General features: G+C 39.3%; 2 protein-coding genes and 2 long non-coding RNA genes across 7 annotated transcripts; 2 read left to right on the forward strand and 2 right to left on the reverse strand.

The window, feature by feature from the left end:
* The first annotated feature begins 1,387 nt into the window (after positions 1-1,387).
* Positions 1,388-3,760, forward strand: LOC108953358 (uncharacterized). Its single transcript, XM_018828851.2, has 5 exons — positions 1,388-2,542; positions 2,623-2,739; positions 2,825-2,955; positions 3,042-3,168; positions 3,265-3,760. Exons 1-5 carry the CDS (start codon positions 2,093-2,095, stop codon positions 3,403-3,405), a joined length of 966 nt encoding a protein of 321 aa, XP_018684396.2. The 5' UTR covers positions 1,388-2,092; the 3' UTR covers positions 3,406-3,760.
* LOC135678531 (uncharacterized) lies at positions 3,349-5,950 on the reverse strand. Its single transcript, XR_010514995.1, has 3 exons — positions 4,179-5,950; positions 3,858-3,967; positions 3,349-3,475 (listed from the first exon to the last, which is right to left on the reverse strand). It is a non-coding gene; the product is annotated as an uncharacterized LOC135678531 (long non-coding RNA).
* Positions 5,951-6,221: 271 nt separating this feature from the next.
* On the reverse strand, positions 6,222-10,107 carry LOC108953331 (uncharacterized). Its single transcript, XR_010515355.1, has 3 exons — positions 9,467-10,107; positions 9,129-9,175; positions 6,222-6,432 (listed from the first exon to the last, which is right to left on the reverse strand). It is a non-coding gene; the product is annotated as an uncharacterized LOC108953331 (long non-coding RNA).
* A 932-nt stretch (positions 10,108-11,039) lies between these two features.
* On the forward strand, positions 11,040-15,026 carry LOC135678532 (potassium channel KAT3-like). Of its 4 annotated transcripts, XM_065191451.1 has the most exons (11): positions 11,042-11,362; positions 11,452-11,667; positions 11,765-11,920; positions 11,999-12,056; positions 12,149-12,466; positions 13,017-13,256; positions 13,339-13,437; positions 13,546-13,578; positions 13,657-13,842; positions 13,926-14,616; positions 14,794-15,026. In XM_065191451.1, the coding sequence occupies exons 1-11, from the start codon at positions 11,190-11,192 to the stop codon at positions 14,904-14,906; spliced, it is 2,283 nt and encodes a 760-aa protein (XP_065047523.1). In that variant the 5' UTR covers positions 11,042-11,189; the 3' UTR covers positions 14,907-15,026. The 4 variants fall into 4 exon arrangements, with proteins under 4 accessions (XP_065047524.1, XP_065047523.1, XP_065047525.1 ...); XM_065191452.1 differs by lacking the exon at positions 13,546-13,578 and having other exon boundaries at positions 11,040-11,362; XM_065191453.1 differs by lacking the exon at positions 11,042-11,362 and having other exon boundaries at positions 11,508-11,667; positions 11,761-11,920.
* Positions 15,027-16,874: the final 1,848 nt, after the last annotated feature.

Consider the following 16,874-nt stretch of genomic DNA (forward strand, 5'->3'; position numbering starts at 1 on the left):
ATTTTCTTCTCTATATATGTGTGTATAAAATTTTTTATATCAAGAAAGAAGTTCATAAAAGATACAAAATATCATTAATAAAAAAATATTAAATAATTAGGATGATTGGATTATGTCCATTAAATCCAATCCATTCCTTGACCTAACATCCATGGATCCAATCAATCATCAAACAATTTGCTCATAACCACACAAAACTTGTGAACATATTCCCTCTCTCTTTCATTATTATTTTTTCTTGTTTTACCACACAAAATTTGACAAACATATACATGTCAAGCCCTTCTATACTACTACACATGTCCTTGATGGAAAGGCAAGGCTTAGTGTGTTTTTGTTTTTGGCACCAAGACATGAAATTTTCACCAATTTTAGTTAATATTAGGTTAGTGCCAACACCCAATGAAATAAAATGGTCCTTCCTACTTGGATTATTATTCACTAAGGACAAGATGGGTAGGTAAGGTAAAGTAAGAATGAGGTGCAGTGTGAAAGCCAATTGATGTACCTGATTCTTTCATGGCCCACACAAACCTAATCTTGCTCACTTGTGTGAAGTCTAATTCTAGGAATTTACTCTCTTTGTTTGGCCTTTTAGAATGCCACCAAGCTGTGGATGCCTGCTTTTGATCTGTTCATCACATATGACAATTTTTGTGTTTTATTTGTGGGTGTGATTGATTTTAGGACTTCCAAGAAGAGAATTAATACTCAAGTCATTTCCTATTGTGCCATCCAGTTTTGTGTCACATCAAACCCACACATACAAGTGTGTGGATTTGACGAGAGTGTAGCGTGAAGCAAGCAGGCACACAATGTACTTGTAATTTCACCAAGGAAACAAATCAAGAGGCATTGGGGAGAAGCTTTTGATGTATCCCTCCTCAATCTATTATGTATGCATCATCAGTATATCCAACCACTATATTTTTCACAAGAGTATATCTAACAACCAAATCTTGTTGGGATCCACATGGTGTGCGGCCAAAGGAAATGGATGATCACATGCCATGGATGCATGGTGGTGGGAGTCAGCCAATGGACCACATCGAAAGGTGAATCCCAAGAGGCCATGCTTCGATGAGATCTCAGATTCGCACGGTTGCCACGCATCTATCTCTAAATCTCATCAATGTAAATCCTAATTAGTACTTGCGTTAGAACATATCTAATCCTCAATATGCGGATCTAATGATTCGAGTAATGAAGAAATAATCGGTTAGGGATCTCATATTCGATTTCCAAAATATTTTTCCATAGGTGTGGTAATAAAATCACTAAATAAGCATACTAAGAATAGCCATCCTTGGGATCAAATGTATGGGAAGTGCATTTATGTGTTCGATCTTAATTAGAAGTACGCACCCTCGGATCACTGACATGAGGGACCATATCTTTGAGGATGATTCTAAGATTAGGGAGAGAGTGCAGTTCAAGGCGTTTTCGGGTGTGTAGGAAGGTGATGTCTCACGTATGTTAGAGGATGGATCCTTCCAGTGCATCAATGCCATATATTTCTGCGAGGAAGTCATACAGACAGGGGGGGTGGCTCGCTGGATCCTGCGAGGAGGAAGAAGAACCTGAGGAGGAATAAGAGGAGGGTGCGGTGCAGTGTGTCTGTGTGTGCGCGCGCGTGCGAGAGAGAGAGAGAGAGAGAGAGAGAGAGATCCTCCCGCAAAGGCTGGTCTGAAGGATCGGAGGGGGGGGGGAGTGGAGCGACGATTTGGGCGATAACAACTGAGGAGAAAAGATTCGATCAAACAGCTCTTTGGATCCCACCTCACCCGCCTACGTACGCTCCACCCCTCAGACAATGCAATCTTAGCCGGTTTTAGCGAGATCTTGAGCTCCACACATAGATCTCCTGCCTTGTTTCTCTGCATCAGGATCCCCTTCCTTCTCCCCATCTCGTTCGTCTTACATCCTCATCCTCCTGTGCTTCTTGTCCTTTTGTCGTTTCACGTACGTGTTCCGGAAGCCAGCATGCCTTGGAGTGGCGGTGATGGCGCTGGTGGCCTCATAGTTTCTCAGCACAAGCACAGATAAGAGAGGAGGAGGAGGAGGAGGAGCAGAGGGAAGACAAAGGAGAAGAATGGTACTGGATGAACAACGCAGGAGTAGCGCCGGCCGAGATGGTTCCTGCGTCGCCGGAATCAGAACAGTGAAGAAGCCGAAGCAAAAGAAGATCCCGCAGCGCGGCCTCGGAGTCGCCCAGCTGGAGAAGCTCCGCCTCGAAGAGCAGCAGAAGAACGCCGCGTCTTCCTCATCCGATCCATCGCAGCACCCGTACGTCCCTCTCCTATCCAACGAAGGCGTGATGAGACCCCGCGTCCTGCTCAAAGCCTCCGTCCCCGTCTCAGCTACAACCGCGGACCTCGTCGGTCCTGCACAGCCTCCGCCGGCGTCTGAATCATCGGCCAAGCACGCAGTTCTGCCACTCCTGTGGAACGCCGTCGATCCGCACCCAACTGACGGCCACGCTGTCGCCACCAGGTTCGGGTTTCACGTCAGTTGCCGGAAGCAGCAGTCACCGGTCACATTGGTGAGGAGAATCGACCTTCATTACCCCCCCTCATATTTGCATGGATTTGAACAGGGCTCCACGTCTAAGCTACTCTGCAGGTGAACATGGCGTCGTCGCCTGTGTCTTCTGGAGTTAATCTTCGGATAGAGCCCCCTTCAAACCAAAGTAATCCCAATAGCTCCGACTTGCCCTCGTGCTGGCGAGAGCAGGAGAGGGTACGTATCAGACCGCTCTTCTTCTCGTCAGATTCCTTCTTCTGCTTCGTACGCTAATCGTGAACTCCGCTAGAATGTAGTATAGATCGTTGGCATGAAGCGGCCATGGCAATTACATCTCGACGGCGTCTCCACCCAGTCATCCTACCCCTGTAAACTGCCTTCGTTCTCCAACTCATGTCCTAAGCCAGAGGAAGTCCAAAGAGCTGGCTTTAGGTGCTTGCATCCCTTTTGACATTTTACTCTTGACATTCCATCGATGTATGCGAACTGAGTCTATCTGTATATATGTTTCATCTCAGAGGAGGCACTTCTACTGATGGCAGTTTTCTCAGCATGGGTTCTCTTTCCACACCAGTCGCCAAGTCCTTCGACAACCCACCGTTCTATCAGCATGATCATTCTGATTTAGGTTTACCTCTTAGCCAGGCAAGAGGGCAGTGGATTTTGTTTCTGTTTGTCGATGAAGAGTAGCATTTACTTCGTCTTCTTCCTCCCTCCATTAATCTGGTTTGTGTGTTGCAGATAAGCTCGGGTAATGGCTGCTCTTCTCACGGGCAACCATTCTACAGTTTCCTACCCATGGGTCCAAGTTGCACTGAGGCAACACCGAGCGAGAGGAGAGGAGAAGCAGCGGACGGCATTGATCTCAACTTGAAGCTTTAGGAACCGTTCTAGGCTTTAGCTGTCATCTCTGCTTCTCCGACGCAAGCGATCATGCTCCTGTTCTAATGAACTGCACAAAGACTGGATGGGTTAAGGTTGTCTTGATCGGGGAACTTGATTTGTACTGTGATATGGTGAAAGAAAGAACATGATCATCTCAAACTGCAGATAGTTTAATATTCCTTCCACTTGGCTTCTGAATGATGTGCAATAATACAGGGTGAAATGGTCTGGCTCATGGCATATATACGTTCAACACATTCTCCTGATATGATTTTGACAGCCACAAAACAATCACAGGGTGGTAAAATATTGGTGATGTGTGATGTGGAATGAGAGGTTTCATGGTGATGAAGTATATCATTTTCAGAAAACAAGCAGAAGATATTTGCATTAATGAAGCTAATTATTCCACTATGCGCATGAAGTTATGTATTAATGTACTTTCTTACCTAGAATTGAAGCAGTATTTGACTTCATGAGCACAGAAGAAGCATTGAGCAACACCTCACAACCTTTTGCCTCTTTCCTCCCAAGTGTACATTTCAGCAGCATATCTATTCTGAAATAATATTTTCATCAAGAGAAAATCAAAAGTGTTAGTGATGCTGTGTGAGACATCTAATTAATTCATCAGTTCTTGAGCCTTCCATAACAGGGGAGGAGTGCAGCAATGTTGGCAAGAAGCATGCCAAATGAACACCCCCTCTTGCTTTGGAGTATAAAAGAATAATGATACTAAGGAAACTTGAAGCTTATCTATGGCAACTTACCAAACTTAGCCAAGGAAATCATCATTCCTTAGCACAGACTTGATTATGAGATATGGGATGGGATAAAGACTGTGATCCTGACTTGCTCTGGCACATATCATCAGCTTTGTAGTTAATATGATCTCAATGGAAAAGATGAAAGTGTTTGTTTCAGCATATTCACTTTTTTCTTTCTGGTACCTAATTAATCAGTCCATACTTAATTGCATAGCAGATTAAACACAGTTCTAAATGAATATATGAGGTTAAACACAGTTCTAAATAAGAACATCGCCATTGATGATCAATCAAGCAAGACCAAATAAATTATTCTAGTGTCATGGAATGAATGACCATGACATAATTAATTATCCTGATCGAAAAAGCAAAGCCTTAGTTTTCTGATCCCAGGTACAGTTTTTGGCTTTGCATAATTCGGTTTTCGTTTGCGCGAAACACCGAACAATTCAGCTTATTCACAGAGCATTTTATGACTTCAATCCATTGAAGTCATGTCTCATCCATCCACACTCAGGCATGTGTTTCTCTTTTAAGCTGGAATTGATCAGCAATATCTTAATTTTTGCATAGGAAAGCAAGATTCTTGGAGTTTAAATAGAAAATAAAGTAACAATTTAAGTAATATTTCTGACAAAAAAATTTGTTAATTAATCAGGTCTTGTTGAAGTGGTGGGTTAATCTCTTCATCTTGAAGAGGTTCCAAATCTTGTGGAGATGGTACCAAGTATTGACACACTTAACTCTCATGGTTGGGTCACCTCTTCCTTATTCTCAAAGAAACAAAAAGCCAAAAATGGATGACAATTTCCATAGTAGAAAAAAAGAAATCCTGTGAATGCCTTTTATAAGGTTTGAAATTAATATGTACAACAGAAAAAGATACAATTAGAAAGAAAATGTAAGAAAAACAGTGATAGAAGTGACAGCAAAGGGTAACAAAAATTTTATGCAGGAAGAAAAAGGGGATAAAAAAGGAACAAGGACGAAGAAAACCACAGGAAGCCTCCTATGCAGGAAGTTCTCCACAATTCATTGTCCTACCAGTGATGATCTTACACTCGATCATCATGGTCATCCAAGTCTTTGCCTGTCATTACCACTCAGTTTGTTCATATGGACTAAGAATCAAAGGAACTGAAATTTTATGTAGTACAGTTTCCTCTAGAACTTGCCCAGAAGAAGATGGAGATCTGTCAAACTGCATGCACCAAGCTGTTACTATCTTGGTTTTAATTGCTCTGGAGAATGAACTCTTCAGGGTCTGAGATGCAAACTTGCTGGCTTCTGGGCATTCTTGACCATATAAGCCAACAGAGCAACAGGAACATATGCAGCTTACTGATCACAGAATGTCCTAAGCCAGAAAGAATCAAGATATTTCTGGGTCTGCCTACAGTCTATATGGCTAAGATTTGAGCTTCACTTAAATCTTCCAGTTGCTATTGGCATGTACCATCAGATTCAATTATTTCACAACATTAATGCTACCTAATCAAACTTCCTGGAATCTTGCACTTGCTAGGAAGCTGCAGGGAAAAAACCAAACCTTGCAACTGACCTGTATCATCCAGTTCCCTCCTTACTCTCTCATGCTAATACTTGCATCCTCTTTCCTATGAGCATATGTATTGGCAGACTGTGTCTAGAAAAATGAGGCCTTTAAGGAGAAATATTTTCTATCTCAGCTATACATGAAAATAAACCTATAGAAGATCCAACAGTCACAAAATAGAACAATCCTTTCACTTTTCCAACTCACATGTGGCTTAGCTTTAAACTGATTTCAATCCTCCAGTTACAGATGAGTATTGCAAACCTGAGGCATGGCTTCCACATATATGTTCCCCGCTGACCATTGCTAAAATGATGTGTGTATTATAATAAAAAAGATGATTTGATATATTCTTTAATAGCACCAGCAAGGAAGTTGTTTTAGCTGGTTGTAACTAAATAGAAAATTTAGGTAAATTTATCTGAGGAATCATAGCAAACAATATGTTGTAACACAAACGATTAATATGATCCCAGTGCACGTCTTATAACTTCAAATAAGGAAATAAAATAGAACTCTTTCATACTTTTGTTTCCTGACATTGTGCCCATAGGATTTAAAGTTGTACACAAAAGCTGTGGTCACAGATTGAGCAGTAGAGGCCTTAATCCTGACATCGAGCAGCAGAGAAGCTCAGACCATTGCCACAGGGAATAAGGTTGGCCTTGATAGGGACTCTCTCTCTCTCTCCATTGTGTTGGGCTGTAAAGATGAAAGCAGTGAGAAGGTTGGAACACCAGAAGCCTACATCAAAGCCCTTAAGAGTGGGAACATTTCAGCAATTCCCTCTCAGTAAAGTGAATTTAGACTTTTAACGGAGAGAGACACATGCTTGGAAGCGTTAGATTTGTGAGTATTTTATTCCCTACTTTACACATTAAGGATTTCATGCCAAAGCAAGCTATGCGAGTGGACAATGACAACACACCTTCAAGGAAGATTTTGACAGCTATATACATGTATGATTTCATTAATCTACTGCAACATATCATATATATGATATATCATCAAACAAATCATTAATGATTGTCAATGGAATAATGATGGTTCACTTATCTGTATTGCAAATCATTGGACCAGCATGTCACTAAATTAATGATGGAAGGATTTGACTCAAGAAATTGGTCAACATTTCACTTTCTCCATATGCAAACATATTTATAGATACAATAACCAGAGAAAAGTTAACCTAAGTAATCTGACCTCCATAAGAAGAGGCCAACCAAGTGACTCAAATATAACAGCAATATTACCATGACTCTATCAACAAAAACATTATTAACATGACAAACATGTAATTTGCTTACACATGCATGACAAATACCATGAGCATGAATTAAGTTCAATATGGAATAGCTTGACTTAGGTTTCTTCTCATCAATCGCAGATAAAACAAGTGGTTGATCAACAAAGTAAGATGCCAATAATCATTTTAGACATAAACCATCATTCCACTAATACATTGATTTGATTAAAACTTTAAAGGACAGTGAGATGCCAATAAAATAAAAGCATACCATTCAATACAGTTCCATAATACTTTTTGCTTTAAGATGCCAAATGTATGGAGAAGAATTCTTATGCAGCACACCATGCGACTGCTCACGCAAAACATGAGGGCCAGCACACACATTAATTAGAGACAAGGTCGCTATAAAGCATGCAAATAGAGTCACTTGTACATGGCCCTAACTTGCTTGCTCTCGACTTTTTGATGCAACCTCTCTCAGAATCCTGATGTGCCTAACCACACAATGAGAAGCCTGTTGTGGGCGAAAAGTGAACACCAGGCTTGGAAGGCTTTATTCTTATTTGTGCATCAAACCTACCAAGAAATCAAGTAGCTAAGCAAGATAACATGTCATGGCCTGTGGTTTTGTCAAAAGAAAAATACACCCACAAATCTATATAATGTTCAGATTTAGCTAGAGCAGCATCAATTCACGGTTGTGGGCACCCATGATCACATGGTCGGCGCCCTCCCAGTTCGAGATCCCTGGGGATAGTTTGACTTACATGTTATGATTCTTCTTGGAGGAATCCTGAACAGTTTGTGACCAGTCACTCTTTGGGGTTCTCTTTCTAAAAGTCGAGTAAAAAGGAAGGCATGTTTCAAAGGCAAATTCAAAGTCCTCTACATGTTCTCTAGCTAGAAAGTTCATGGTTCCCACCTAAATTTATGCCATGGCCTTAGTGAGGTGGTCAAATTAGGGATTTGTCACTGTAACTGGCGAAGATGATCAATTTCCCCCATCTCCTTGGCCAATCTCTGGCTAAAGGTATGGAGATGAGAATTTTTGGCTTTTTCTTGGAAAGCTACAATCAATGAGGAAAGGGCACGTAGCTTAAGGTACTTTTCTGGCTAAGCATGCCTTTCTCCTTTATTCATGCTTTATTCCCCCATCACCATAGCTACAATTTGAGGTTACTTGTATCACTCAAACAGGTTTTATAACTTGAGCAATTCTTGTGTAAACTCTGTGCAACACTTAATCTTGTGAAAGAGTCAAGATGTGATACTGGATAATGAAAAGAGCAGGTCACAGTTGCTAGTTGTGCACTAGAAATTCTCCAACCGTGATGAAGGTGGAGCAGAAACAAATGCCAACAATTAATACCAATCAATCTATCCAGCAAAACTGATGATCAATCATAAAACCCTGGCCCAGTGATTGGTTTCCTTTTTGTTTCTTAGAAAAAAAAAGAAAAGTCAGTGGGATTGTATACTTGGTGAGAAAATGCTCAAGCATCGAACTAGAAGTGATAAGCACAGTGGGGATCTTCCTGCTACTCTTGAAAAGGAAAGGAAAGAAGATGAAGCAGAACCAGATGCCAGGTAATTCAAATTTGAAAGCTCCGGTAGCACAACTTCACTAGCAAAATGACAAGCATTTGATGCATGCTGGCCAAGGGAATTAGATGTAGCAAGGAACAAGGCTATAGTTTGGCCATGTTAACAAGAGTTTCAGTCAAGCAGGAAAGGTTTTTATGCTTCTGATCATGGATGGAACAGTATAAGAATGGTTTTGATTCTCTTGTCCACGAATGGAATATTGTTGAGCAAGACTAAGCAAATCTACATCTCAAAGCACTGTTGTGATTCGTCGTTTACACAAACGACATTAAAGAGACCTCTCTCTGTGGCTCTCTCTGCAATATTTCTGAACAATCAAGTGTATCCTAAAAATATCAAGATGACTACCTCTAATCTCATAGCCAAAAGGGAGGTGAATAGAAGACAAAAGGAATCCACAAGAATGATGGTTGACTAGAGAATTAAGCCATGGCCCAAAAGAAATGAAGATTATGACATGAAGGCACAATCACTTTTAATTTTTGAGATGAACGACCACCAAACCTCTTGGGATGGGGATGATGAGCCTCCAACAAAAACCTACCCAGAAGATAAGGCAAGTGACATCCACAGAGGCAATCCATCAGCAACCTGCAGAAGGAAAAGAAAAAGCATAAGAATTTTCATGAACAGCCCTGCACTCAAGAAGCAGCAAAATAAAACATAACCTCATAAGAACGACATGACCTGTGGTGCAATTTAATTTAGACAACAAAGCAGCATAATTATACAAGATCCAAATGTGTCATATAACTGTAAGCTCCATGGAATAGGAATATCCATCACATGATTCCACAACTCTTACTCCAGAAGGACAGCTTGATTCATGTGAAAAAATAGATGTGACCATGAAAACAAGTTCAATTCAAAGATGCAGATTACTTTCTGTTCTCTTGCTCTTCCCTGGAAGGTGTAGATCATCTGATTCTTGACTCCAGGAAGGCATCCTGGAATATGCATCATGCATGAGTTGAACAACTGCCACATTATAAGGTAGAGAAACATAGCGAATGGACACAAAAAACATAACAGCTAATCAAGAGACCATATCAAACAGCACAATGTTTGTTCGATTGTAAAGCATCACTAAATTCCCCCTAGGTTTGTCCATGTAGAGTCAGAATAGGTGTAAATGAAGTCAGATCAGCAGATTTCAGGATACCCAGTGATGGTGTTAGAGCTGATCCATACATCTGTTTATTACGCTACTGAAATTATAAGCCATATAGATGACCTTCTAAATGGTGAGCATCAAACCACGAGGCTGAGATGCAACTTAGCCAGCAACCAACTTGATAACAAGACAAAGAAGCTGATTCCTGAATTTCTTTACTCTTACCTACCCCAATCAAAGTAATCAAGATGGCAAGATTGACCATTAAAGATTCAGCTAAAAGCAACTCAAACCAATTATCTTGCAAGATATGATTTGTCCAATGACCAATTAATTCCAGAAGAATCCATAGACTGCAACACTATGTTTTCATCCTCCTGGGTTCTGCTTTTCATCATTTTCTGGCCATACCTGTCACATCAAAGATCTTCAATATCATTGAGGGTCCTGTGGCAAACCAGGCTGCTTTCTGAATTTATTCACATACATGTGGATTAAGAAGCACCTAATTTGATCCAGACAGTAGCTTAAATTGAACAAACCCCTCTTGACATATTAAGTATAATTCGCAAAGCATTTCACTGAATTACATCAGGCTCCTGTAGGTGTGAGTCTACCCGAAGGCCAAAAGACCAAAAATCCTCCTCCTGCCAGTTGTCCTAGAAATTACGGTACAAGATAGAATCTTTAGACTAGTTTGAAGAATCTCTAGACTAGTTTGATTGGCATCCTTTCATATTCAAAAGCATCTTCTGCAAGAATTAAATTCAGGATTATGAAACAACTTTTTTTCTGGGAAACCACAAAACCTACTTTAATATCCTCTATGCAATGAAAATATCTGAGTGTGATGAAATTTTAATTATCAGCCATAAATTGATTCCCATCAGCAAGAGAACATATTGAAACCCACTACATAAGAAAGAGAAAGAGATGCTTTGTTCAGAGATCAAATGGTGCTTATTGGACCACATTGTTAAACCATAACGGGTATAACTAATCAGAGGTCACTTACATGCCTGATGTTGGGAAGTTGCCTTCACATGGATTTTGAGGTAAATTTTGGTGAACCTAAGTCAGTTTTCAATCCCAGCCTTCTCCCAAGACCCTGACAAAACTAACAAGCATCAGTAATAATGATAATTTCTTTATAGACTAGTTTTCATGCTTCAGGACCTGTATTATTATGGTCATTAGAGCCAGGCATCCATTTATTATGATAGCACCATCCTCTTAATTAGCTAACCAACAAATGTTCTGCACCTAAAATATGCACGTTTAACACTGCCTATAGTCTTACATCAAGCACATATCTTGAAAATTCCCGTTCTCTCTGTCAATGCCCGAAACTAACTGACTTTGCTTTTCACTTTTTCCTAAATCTTCCTTTTTCTTTATTTTAACCCATAATCAACTGAACATAGCCTTCAGCTGTATATAATCACTCCACTCACCATACACATTAGCTTCACATATCGTCCCAAAGCAAACATGGTCCTCCTTTGTGCAAAATCCTACCTTCAGCGGTTCTGTTATGATGGGTTCCAGGAGGAAAGCAGCAGCTACAGCTTCTCCAGTGATCTCCTGCCATCTTTGGGAGAAAATATTAACCAATCAATCAAGCTTAGAAAGTTTATGATATCACCCTATGATCCTCATTACAGGTGAAGTTTCCGCTGCACATCCTAATCTCATCAATACAGAAACAGAATAACCAGCTAATACATTCTCCATTTACGTCTTCTGTCCTCAGAGCATGGCAAATGTTCCTGGTTCTCCTGGTTATTTATTCAGCCTGGATCTGTCCTTTTGAACTAGCATTTCTGAGATACTTGCCAGCCAAACTTTTCTGGGTTGAAAACATCCTGAATAGCTTTTTTGCAATTGATATTATTGTAACCTTTTTTGTTGCTTTTCTTGATCGTAAATCATACCTCTTAATTGATGACCCAAAGAGGATTGCAGCCAGGTTAGTTATGTGACTTGTAGCTATTTCTTGTTCCAGAAGCATAGTAATCATTAGGCAAGTTCATGATATACTGTATTAACACAACCTGACCAGGCAGATATCTATCCTCCTGGTTTATCTTTGACATCTTATCGACGGCTCCATTTCAAGCAATCAGCCTTCTCTTCAGAGGCAGTGGGAACAACCTTGGTTTTAAAATACTCAATATGCTCAGACTGTGGCGGCTACGTCGGGTCAGTTCCCTTTTTTCAAGGTCTGCATCCTCTCCAGCAACTTCAACATAAGATGAACAATGAAAATAGATAATCATTATATCATTTTCTTTCAATAGACTTGAGAAGGATATCAGATTCAACTATTTCTGGACACGATGCACGAAGCTCATCTTAGTAAGCTTTCAGACAGTTCTTCACTTCCTTTCAGTGTCCACACAATTATGGTGGGTAAATGATTCACTTGCAACTTCTTTGTTTGGCTTTAGGTAACTCTCTTTGCTGTACACTGTGCCGGATGCTTCAATTACCTTATTGCTGATCGATACCCTAATCCAAGGAGAACATGGATAGGTGCAGTGATGCCAAACTTCAGATCAGAAAGTCTGTGGACCAGATATGTAACTGCAATTTACTGGTCCATCACAACACTGACAACAACTGGTTATGGTGACTTACATGCTGAGAACTCAAGAGAAATGCTAGTTGACATCTTCTACATGATGTTTAATTTGGGATTGACAGCTTACCTCATTGGAAACATGACGAACCTTGTTGTACATGGAACCAGCCGCACGAGAAACTTCGTATGTGTTGTTCCTTCTTCCACTTAATACCGAGTTACCTAATTATAAGTTTGGAACGTTTGGAGGTAAGGAGTTACAATTATGAGTTAATTTCCTGAATATTAAACTTAAGCACATTACATGAAAAACATTTGCTTTCAAATGAGGTGTGGATAGATCTACTTGATTCTTGGTTATTGGCTCTCAGGAGGTCAAGAAATATTTTTCTATTCTATTACAAACAAAAGCAGAAAATTCAATTTGTGTTATTCTTTTTCCTTTCGGTAAAAATGCCAATAGATTGACTAGTTTCAGTAGATAAGAGTGAGTTTGCAGTTGTATTTGGATATTCAAATAAGTCAATTAATTTGTTGTAACATAAACTAAGAATGTAACTTTATCCTAACATATCTACTGGCTATATTTAAGGTTTTACCTGATAAACATTCATTTAGAAAGTAAATGACTTGCTAAAGTAAAGAAAAGCAACTTTAAGGATCAATATCTCAGGTTTGTTTAAGGTAATTGCCATCTTTTCTCATCCACTGATGACAAAAATTTGATGCAACAGAGGGACACAATCCAAGCTTCTTCGGAATTTGCAGCAAGAAATCAGCTGCCCCAGCACATCAAGGATCAAATGCTATCACACATATGCTTACGGTTCAAAACAGAGGGGCTAAAACAGCAAGAAACCTTGAATGATCTGCCCAAGGGTATTCATTCAAGCATAGCATATTACTTGTTCTTTCCAATTGTACAACATGTCTACCTTTTCCGTGGAGTTTCCTTCAAGTTCCTTTATCAACTGGTATGCATTCATCCCTGCCTCTAGTGACAAACATCTTGGCGACTTTGCTGATACAATTATATGATGTTCTTGCAAGCAATAGGTTACAGAAATGCAAGCCGAGTATTTTCCACCAAGGGAAGACGTAATACTGCAAAATGAGGCATCAACAGATCTTTACCTATTGGTAACAGGAGCAGTGGTAAGAAAATCTTTGATTGTTTCCATTAAAATATCATGGTGTTCATGTAAAATCGTTCAAGGTTATAAAAAATACATTTATCTTTTTGCTGATATGGGTTCATCACAGGATTTGAGATCAAATATTGGTGGGAATGAACGAGTATGTTAATATCCTTTTTTTTCTCCATAATATATACATACCAAATGAATGTCTAAGTGTGCATCTGCGTGTTCACAGTTTTGTGAAAGGCTAGCTGCAGGAGGAGTATTTGGGGAGATAGGGATCCTGTGTTGCATGCCACAACCATTTACTGCAAGTTCTGTTGAACTCTCACAAATTCTAAGGTTGAGCAGCACCACATTTATGAACTTGATTAAGGAGAATCCAGAAGATGGGAATACCATTAAGAACAATCTTTTACAGGTACTACTTGGTTTACATTCTTGATCAAGCAAAGAGCTCTTGAATAAAAATAGAAGCTCATAATTATACATATTATTTTACAGAAATTGAAAAGATCATTTCCTGGAATAGATGAAAATGGCCCACGAGTTCTTGACGAAAAATTCAAGAGAGAAAATCAGAGCATGTCTTCTCCATGCCAGGATTACAATGTTCAAGAACCTCAAACAGTGGGATCAATGGAAGGAAGACATATTGCATGCACATTTTCAGGGAATGATAGCTTGAATGCATCTTATGAGTTAGTAAGGTATGGAATTGACATGAGTCCAACTGATGCAGAAAAATATGCAGCACTTGATAGGGATGACAAAATGGGATATAATAAAGGCATCAATTTGGATCAAGGAGCAAACATGGTCAAACTAAATGATAGCAATTGGTCACCAGTAGCGTTTACAGAGGAAGTTAAGACTGATGATTGCCACAAATTGACACTAAGAAACAAAAACAGAATAACCATGACAGAGAGTCAAGAAAACACAATTAGCAGGAAAAAGGCAACTGAAAGTGATCAAGAACCAATCCAGCAACCTACGCACTCAAAGTTTCCTGACGGAATGAAAAATGGATGCTTAAACATTCAAAGTGGCTCAATTGATACTGATAATGCACAAATGGCCAGCAAAAGAGTCATCATTCACATGCTTTCAAGAAAGTCAAGAAGCACAAGAGAACAGACCAGGAAGCTCATAAACTTACCTGGTTCTATGGGGGAGCTCTTTGAAATTGCTAGTAAGTACTATTTGTTTTAGCTAAAATATCCAGGGACAGTAAATTAGTTTTCTCTACTAATAGATTTTCTTTTCTAAACCCAAAACTAGAACATATTGGTGCCTATAATAAGCATTCCATTAAACCAAGATCATCCAGCGACAGTATTGTCTCAAGCATAATTTTGCGCAATTGCAGGTCAAAAGTTCACCGGTCATCAACCTAGAAAGGTGGTGAATCAAGATAATGCAGAAATAGATGACATTGCAGTTATACGAGATGGAGACCATTTATATCTCCTAGAGACATGAGGGACTTTGTTTGACCTTATAAAGGTCACAGCAAGTTGATGATGGCTATTGAAGAAAGATATTTATGTTATTTAAATTACTATCACCAACTCAATACTAACAATAGTATGTGGAACTCAAGTCAGGTACACTTTGTGTCAATTTCAAGACACAGAAAGTTTGCTCATGGGGTCACTAAAAAACTGAGGCTGAATCCATAAACCGGTTGAGAAAGGATAAGATCCCTAGTTGAATATAGTCTGGTCCTTTATCTTTTTTTCTCTCCTCTTTTTTACTTTTTTTTTTCTTTTGTGTGTGTGTGAAAAGAATAACTTATATAAAGGAAGAGGCTTTATTATCTTCGAACAAGAGATATGGATATTCCGATATTTATCCTTATATGGAAGTCTCTTTAGACTTGTCAAGCTCCAGGATCAGTTCAAGATCCCGTTCATTGAATCTGTGCTGTATAAGGATGTCGAAAACAAGCTTAGAGAACTAAAGAGGAGTAAATACTTTACAGAATTCAAGAAAAATGGTTTACTATAATGAAGAGCAAATCCCTCAACCTACTAGCTTTAATTTGGATCTTCAATTATATGATTGCCACTGTATTTATCTATAAACAAACATTGACATAGTGTTAAGATTCAGCAACAAGCAATGCAGCAGCAATTAGGTTACACGCCGGAAGGCTAAAGATTTGGCTCCGACCGTAACAACGATCTTCAGAATGCAACGAGTTCTCCGCTTAAACGGTGGAGAAAACCCTGCTTTCTGACGATCAATGACCGATACGCTTATCAAACAACATGAAACACAAATCTCTACATCGCAGAAGCACGAAGCTTCCAAGATGACGACGAACTCAAGCGTCGAAATGGCATAACATGCAACTAACCAGAAATTAATCGCATAACATATACATCACAAACCAGAGCCCGAGTGTAGATTGGTCGCGCACCTTGGGATAAGAGGAAGACCCAAAGACGACACCGAGGCGATGGATCTGGGAAGACGAATGGAAGAGTAGAAAGCCGAGGGGATCGATGCGAGGAGATGGCGCTTCTTTCGATGAGATACAAGAATAAATAACGGCCGTTTTATCAGTTATAACGGAAATATATAACGGTTTGGAGATGCCGCACTTGACCCGATATCCTATCACATCTTTTTTCCGTGCTTTTCTCACTTCTCGTCGAAAGTAAATCACATAAAATAAATTAATTTAAACATAATAAATCAAGTTAAAATTATTAAAAAATCTTCTATTTTATAGATATAATGAATGGCATGGTGGCACATTAGCACCAAGTGGCCAATATATTGACCACCCGATATTACAAGAGACATATGATTGGTTAAGTCAATCAAATCGGTAAACATCATGATCTTAAACACCATGTGTGAGTCAGTTTTTTAGATTCAACGTTGACCTGAATTGAGATTGACCTATAAAGAATTTTGGTTGGATCCGAATCTCTACCCTAACTTAGATCGTCAAAATATGTATTATCTAAAAAAATTATTTACTTACCACTAGAATTTATTTTTTTCTAATGTGAGTATTTAGCCATGATTTTTTATTTAACATAATGTTGATAATTACCGATTATGTTTAAATTGAAAAGAATTAATATAGAACCCCTAATGAGGTCAACAGATGTGCATATCATTTCAACATACATTAAACTAAAATGTGGGTCATTAATCATTATAATTTCAACTCTTTTGCTTAAAAGCCGGTGTCATTTCAACATACATTAAACCAAGGATGAAAGCGTGTGACCAACGATATGCCAAGAACACCATGTCTTAGGGTTCTTATGTGGATCTTTTCCTGTAAAATCTTGGTTGTTAACCTCTTAGCATTCAAGAAATCGCCTTTACACTCTCGAGAAGACATCATCACTGTTTGACTGCTCCAAAACAAGAAGAAAGGGTCGCTGGCAATTTCAAGGCGGCAGCCGAGTCGAAGAAAGAGACCTT

The sequence above is a fragment of the Musa acuminata genome, chromosome BXJ1-7 (genome assembly GCF_036884655.1).
Source record: "Musa acuminata AAA Group cultivar baxijiao chromosome BXJ1-7, Cavendish_Baxijiao_AAA, whole genome shotgun sequence".
Lineage (NCBI taxonomy): Eukaryota > Viridiplantae > Streptophyta > Magnoliopsida > Zingiberales > Musaceae > Musa > Musa acuminata.